Source organism: Oryzias melastigma, linkage group LG2 (genome assembly GCF_002922805.2).
Source record: "Oryzias melastigma strain HK-1 linkage group LG2, ASM292280v2, whole genome shotgun sequence".
In the NCBI taxonomy this organism is placed as follows: Eukaryota; Metazoa; Chordata; class Actinopteri; order Beloniformes; family Adrianichthyidae; genus Oryzias; species Oryzias melastigma.
In genome coordinates, this window is record NC_050513.1 from 17,687,676 (window position 1) to 17,694,931 (window position 7,256).

Consider the following 7,256-nt stretch of genomic DNA (forward strand, 5'->3'; position numbering starts at 1 on the left):
TGCAGCTATGGGTGAAACCACCCACAAGTGAGTCAGGCCTGGGCTTTTTTTGTGTTAGAAATTCCTCAGAGCCTTCACGGTCACTTTAGATGCTTTTAGCTGCCCTTTCTCAGCTAGCCAGAATGGAGGGACAACACAAACGGATAAAGTCAAAAGATCAGCTCCACGTCTCTCATTAGCATCCCAGTTTACTCACGCTCCTGCTCAGTGCCATATTAGTGCGGTGCTACGTTAGTGTGGCGTTGTTAGCGCAGCACTATGTTAGCATGGCATTACAATAGTGCAACGTCATGTTAGCACAGCGTTATATTATTGCAGCGCCACGTTAGTTGGTTGTTATGTTAGTGTAGCTCTACATTAGCACATCATTACATTCCTGCGCTGTTACATTAGCACAGAGCTACTGAGTATTGCGTTACATTAGCGCAACCCTACTGAGTTCTGCGTTACATTAGCGTAGCGCTACTGAGTTCTGTGTTACATTAGCGCAGAGCTACTGAGTATTGCGTTACATTAGCACAGAGCTACTTTGTACTGCGTTACATTAGCACAGCGCTACTGAATGCTGCGCTACATTAGTGTGGTGCTATCTTAGTGCTGTGCTACATTAGCGCGCCGCTACATTAGTGCAGCGCTACAATAGGACGACATTTTATTTGTGCAGCGCTGCTAAGTGCTGCGTTACATCAGCGCAGCGCTACAGTAGTACGCCGTTATATTTGTTACATTAGCGCAGTGCTGCTAGCACTAAAAAAATTCATACCAACATTGGTTTTATGACTTTAAAAAGGTCATGCTACAACAAAAAGTCATTTATGACTCATTTTGGGCAAACCAAGGAACAAAATGTTTTTGAGTCAAAGGAAGGCTTTCTCAGTCAAACACAAGTGACAAATTTGAAGTTTACCACTTACTTTATTTGTATCAGAGCAAGAACTTCTACTCAAAAAGACCCCACCTTAAACTCAAAGAGAAAAAAGTACTTTCAGAATCACTAAGAAAAAAGTTTAACTGACTTTAAAGGAAACAGAACACAAGAACAGGTCATTGAAAGTTTCTAGCTTATCTTACCAAAGACTACTTTCCTAACTTCATCATCACTTTGTAGAAACTACTCAGAAAGTGAGGCGCCTTCTGAATGGCCTCGTGCCAGCAGCCACATCACAGTTCCTTCAGGTTCACTGCCAACCCTTTTGTCTCCGTGTCCTCAGTCGTCCTCGTGCTCAAAGAACTCGTGGCAACAGACCGTCACCAAGGAGACGAATGTCATGAACTCTTGGAAGTTGCACTCGGCGTCGCCGTCCGTGTCCAGGCTCTCCATCAGGCTGTCCAGCGTGGCCTGGTCTTTGACGTGCTGCAAGAAAGAGAAGAAGACGGCTTCACTGCTACCGTTCCGATGAACCCAAACCGGCGCCGCTCACCCACCGCCATCAGATCCGGCAGCTCATCGTGCAGCAGGTCCCTCAGCTCGCTCTTCTTCAGCTTGTGCTTGTCTCCCTCTCTCTCCGAGTACTTCTGGAACACGGCGATGATGGTCGCCATGGAGGTCTCCAGGTCAGTCATCCTCTCCTGTTTTTGTCTAAACTAATTTAAAAAAAAGACATCAAAAATGTGATTTTCTTTTTCTCAAAAAGTTGCACATACACATCTAAAAGAGTCGGTTCCCTAACTTAAGCACACAACTAACTCCAGCCAGACGAAGCATCAAACATCATTGGATCTGCATGAAGGAGGACGGTTTACCGTCGAGCAGCTGCAGCCGGATGATCCAGAAAGCAGCGGCTGAGGCTGAGGCTGAGGGCTTTAAGGTGCAGCCGCTGGTGGGGGCGGAGATGTGAGGTCAGCACAGCTGTCAATCAAAGCTGCTGACCAATCTGGTCTGTTCCCTCCCCTCACTCCACCGCACACCCTGACTCAGATCCTGACGTTACTGAACCTGCATCCCGACCTGCTAGGAGCTTCACAAATCCAAAGATTTCATGAAAAAACAGCTGAAACACGGAGCATTAAAGGAACATGAAATAATCGACGTATAATTCTCTCTTTTTTTTAAATAGTTTGACCAGGAGTATGATGGCACATTAGGGCCAGTTTACCAATATATATATATTTTTAACTAATACTTTAAATCCTGTGAATTCATGAGAATAAACGTTGTAAATTTACAAGATTTAAAGTCATAAAATTACAAGAAAAAAACTTGTAAAGTTACAAGATTTAGAGTCGAACATTTACTAGATTAAAATGAGTAAATTCACGAGATTTAAAGGCGTAAGTTTATAAGAAAAATCAGTTGTATATTCACAAAATTTGAAGACGTAAATGTACAAGATTCAAAGGCGTAAATTTACAAGAAAAAATTGTAAAATACTAGATATGAAGTCATAATTTTACAAGGTTAAATATTGTAAATTTACAAGATTTAAAGTAATAAATTAATGAGATTTAAAGTCGGAAATTTAGAAGAAAAAAAGTAAATTCACGAGATTTAAAGAACTTACAAGATTTAAAGTCGTAAATTGAAGAGAAAAAAAACTCTTAAATATGAGATTAAAAGCTGTAAATTTACGAGATTTAAAGTCATAAATATACGAGGTATAAAGTTGTAAATTCAGGAGATTTAGTTGTAAATTAATGAAATTTACAAGATTAAAAGTTGTAAATTTAAAAGATTTAAATTTGTAAAGTTACAAGATTATAAATCGTAAATTTACGATAAGAAACCCTTAAATTTCCAAGAATATTATTAATAAATTCACGAGATTTAAAGTTATAAATTTACACGAATCAAAGTTGTAAATTCAGGAGATTTAGTTGTAAATTAACGAAATTTACAAAATTAAAAGTCGTAAATTTAAAAGATTTAAATTTGTAAAGTTATAAAAGTATTAATAGTAAATTTATGATAAAAAACTCTTAAATTTACAAGAATATTAGTAATAAATTCACGAGATTGAAAATCATAAATTTACAAGATTAAAAGTCACAAATTTATGAGATATAAAATTGTAAAGTTACAAGATAATAAATCGTAAATTTACGATAAGAAACCTTTAAATTTCCAAGAATATTATTAATAAATTCACAAGAATCAAAGTTGTAAATTTAAGAGAAAAACAATTTCAATTTACAAGATTAAAGTCAAGAGATTCACAAGATTCGAAGTCATACATTTACGAGATTTAAAGTAGCAAATTTACAAGATTTACGAGAAAAAAAACTCTTAAGTTTACAAGATTACAAGTATTACGTTTACAAGATTTGCAGCCTCAAATATACGATATTTGAGGCTGCAAATTCACGAGATGTACAGTTATAAATTTATGAGAAAAAAACTCAACTTTACGCACATTCAAGCAGTTAAAACTTCATGTGAACAAATGTTTACGTGCATTTGGGCTTCTGCGTATAAAACTGTTACGTTTATGCGTTACTGCATCAGATTATAAAACTTTTTTCAGGCTCTACAAACAAAATAAGACACCAAGTCTTTCATATATCGGAATAGAGCTGTAAAGTTTGCGTCGATTCAACATTTTACATGAAGCCTCTTGTGTGCTAGTATCGGGTAGCGATAGTCTAGCGTGAACCATTGACTGTAAAAATAGTGTGTACATAGCGTAACGCGCAACTTCCATTGCGAAAAAATGGAGATAAACACAATAAGTCAGATTACTGGATATCAAAATAGTGTTGTATTGATATCTGTGTAATGGTTTAAGATTTCAGCGATTTTTTTAATTTATTTTTTGATACTGACTAAAATTTTTGTGCGGTTTCCATAGCAACATGAAATTGTGATTCCTTAAGTCTTCCTTCGTTTGCTAATTTTGAATCTTAATCATAAATATAAATGACCATTTAGGGTAAAACATGTGATACTTTTTATCAGGATGTTTTGTAGTATTTTGAAGTGAGAGGAGCAGACTTGGTTCTTGGTCCGGACGGCTAATCTTTGATCCGGTTCTGACTCAGAGCCCGCGGTGAGCCACAAAAGCCCGTTTCAGAGGAAGCGCGTGGACGTGCATGCTAACGACGACGCTCTTTTCACCGCCCGGCTTGGCCAGACGCGGGCCCCCCGCTGCCCATGCCGAGCCCACAGCCAGAACGTCTGATGGGGCCGAGGAGGCCGGAGCCGGGACCGGACCGGGCCGGGCGCAGACGTACAACAGCCTTCCGATTTGTTCTCAGGTGTGAGCTTGCCACAGACCAATCATCTCCAGAATGCGCCGCCTCGCTCGTACGACGCCGACCTCTGACCTCCGACCTCCGACCCGCCTCTGCAGCTCCACGGCGGAGAACAAAGACAATTATCAAACGACAATCTCCGTCTTTGTTGGACGGCAGAAATGTGAGGCATTGTTCTCCTAAACACTGAGGGTTTGTGGGGAAGACACAGGCACCGAGGACCGGCCGCCGGTCGCCCGCCGCTCATCCGTCCGCCTGTTTATGAGGTTCTGGCGAACGTGAACTGAACTGGAGAAGTTTGTATTGAGACTGACTGAATAATTAGAGAAACATCAGCAAAACCGTCAAACACCAACACTGTAAATCGTTTCGTAACGCAAATATTCTGCATTTGTCATTCATTACATAACATCACCATGGCAACAATACTCAATATTCAAATTCAATGTGGCCGGCACTTTTTAAAAGTGTTATGTCTAAGAAATTAGTTATAGTACAGCTGCTTAAAAAGGATTAATACTGTAAGATTTTAAAATAAATGGCTAATATAGTTATTTTTTAGATTTCATTTATTGGTACATTTTTATGATTGTGACAATTATTATTAATATGGCGCAGGTCAAAATATGACATCAAAGGGCGATAAATATTATATATATATATGTATCAATCATAAAAATTTGTCATCATGTGTATCATAAATATATATTTATTGTATATACATATATATATATTTACTGTATATATCTAAGAGTTAAAGGAAATCGCCATAATTTTCGTAATGTCAGCTAAAAAAACCCTAAATATTGCTACTTTTTTTTTATCACCGCTGAAGTAACTGAAGGTATTTTAATATTTTATATCTTTTAATAAATATTTTTCTTACATTCTTAAAGTCATTACTTACTTATTTTGGATTTTTATTTTTATTTTTTTAAGATGAAAAAAATTGTGGCCCAAAATTCCTGAAAAGCATAAAAAAATCTCAAGTCTCATTTGGATTTGGTTAAACTATCAAGGTATTTAGCCAAAAACAGAAAAAAATTAAACTTTAGCTGATGTTTTTTTATTTTTTCTAAACTGTGCCTAAAATTAAGAAAAAATCTCCATAATCTTCTTACCATGTTAATAATATTAGGTTAAAATAAATTTGATTTTTTTTGTTTAAACTGCAGCTGCTCTATTTACAGGGGCTTTAATATTTTATTTCTTTCAATAAATAATTTTATTATTATTTTTGTAACTATTGTTGTGTTTTTCAGGATATAGAACATAACCTTTAAGGGATATTATTTTCTGAAAAAAGCACAAACTCATCGAAACCTAAACGCAACTTTTTAATGTGACACAACTTTAGACGCTTTTTGCATAATTCTAGAAACATTTTTGGAAATTTAGTAATTTAATTTACAAAAATAAGTATATTTAAGTATAATATACTTATTTCAAAGATTCCATAATTTAAGGAAACAAACAGATTTTTTTAAATAGCAAAAATATACAACACAGCTATTTTACTAAAGCAGAATAAATCTAAAATCTCTTGATGTTTTTTTTTTCTATTTTACTTAAAAAAAACTAGAGAAAAACTTCATAAATTTGTTACCAGGTTTGTAATTTCACTAATGCACTACTTGCAGGTGCTTTAATCTTTTATATTTTTGAAAAATATTTTCATTTTTATTTTATTGGTCAATAAATCATTATTTTTTTTCTTTTCTTTTTAGATTAAAAAAAACATTTTTGTGGCTGTAAATTCCTGAAAAGCAGCATTTTTTTTTTTTTGCAACCTAAACATAACTTTAAACATTATTTACATAATTTTGGGAGACAAATATACAGGTCAGAGTTTTTACTTACAATAAGAAGTAAAAGAAAACATTTAATTTGAAGACTTTAATTCAGAGATTCTCACCACACAGGAAGTAAAAAAATAAATAAAATAAAAAAACTTCAAATTCGGATTAAACTTGTTTACCAATGCAGATAAATAAAACTTGAGGTGATTTTTTTTTATAGCGATAAAAAATGAGATAAAATTTAGTTTTTTGTCCTGTAAAGTTGGAAGTTTCCATACTTTTTTGTGCTAGTATAAAGTTGAGCTAACTGTTTCACCAAAGCAGAACAAAAAATGATTTATTTTTACTTCAATTATACCTAAAAAAGAGAGAATATCTTCTCCGTGTGGTGGAACACGCTAAAGGTTCCCCGCTGTCTTTGCGTTAGCATAAAGTTTAGCCAACGGTTCATTAAAAGTGTTTTATTCTGGAGGCTCCAGATTCATTTTCTCTGGTTTCTCGGAGCCAACAGCCTCACAGTTTCTCTTTTCTTGTTGTTTTTTTTCACCGTGAGCCGCTCTTTGTCCTTCTCTGTTGTGTCTCTTCCAGCATTTTTTCTCCCGGGAAACGGGCATCTCCAAACAGCGGGGACTCTCCAAGCGCCCCGTCTCCATGGCGACCAGTCAGGGGGGTTTCGCTCGGGCGCTGAGTCACCTCCTGGCGCCCACTCAGCTGGGGACTGACACGTTTCCTCTGGAGCTCAAAGGTCAGATACGGACTTTGATGCTGTGGTGTGACCTCTGACCCTCGCAGGGTCACGGCTACGAGATCAATTTACCTGGAGACAGGTAGACTTCAGAAAAAGCTGTAAAACAATAGATGTCATTTGGAGGTTACGCCATTAGGGGGCAGTGTTGTACTGAAAAAGTCCTCCTGAGATTTGTGCTTTGGCTCCGTGAAGATACAGAAATGAAGGTTTACCTCATAGAAACAATAAAGTTTCCACAAATATATATTTTTTTTTTATTTATGTAAAATTAAAGGAAGAACCAAAAATGCAAGAGAACTTAAAACTTTGACAAATAACTCTATGAATCCAGGAAAATAGTTTTTAAGATTTGTATAAATATTTGAACTCAGTTTGTAGGTTTGACCTGTAGGGGGTGCTAGAGTGCCATTTAAGAGTCACTGTGACTCCCGGAGCATGTTTTTTTTCCCTCTGCAGCTCACAACCTCAAAAAACAAAGACAAATTTGGGGAAACGGTTGTACTGTTGAAGAACTGCAGCAC

At 36.2% G+C, this 7,256-nt stretch overlaps 1 protein-coding gene across 1 annotated transcript; it reads right to left on the reverse strand.

Annotated features, from left to right (window-relative positions):
• Window positions 1–895: 895 nt before the first annotated feature.
• On the reverse strand, window positions 896–1,893 carry s100b (S100 calcium binding protein, beta (neural)). Its single transcript, XM_024288840.2, has 3 exons — window positions 1,744–1,893; window positions 1,426–1,584; window positions 896–1,354 (listed from the first exon to the last, which is right to left on the reverse strand). The coding sequence occupies exons 2-3, from the start codon at window positions 1,561–1,563 to the stop codon at window positions 1,208–1,210; spliced, it is 285 nt and encodes a 94-aa protein (XP_024144608.1). The 5' UTR covers window positions 1,564–1,584; window positions 1,744–1,893; the 3' UTR covers window positions 896–1,207.
• Window positions 1,894–7,256: the final 5,363 nt, after the last annotated feature.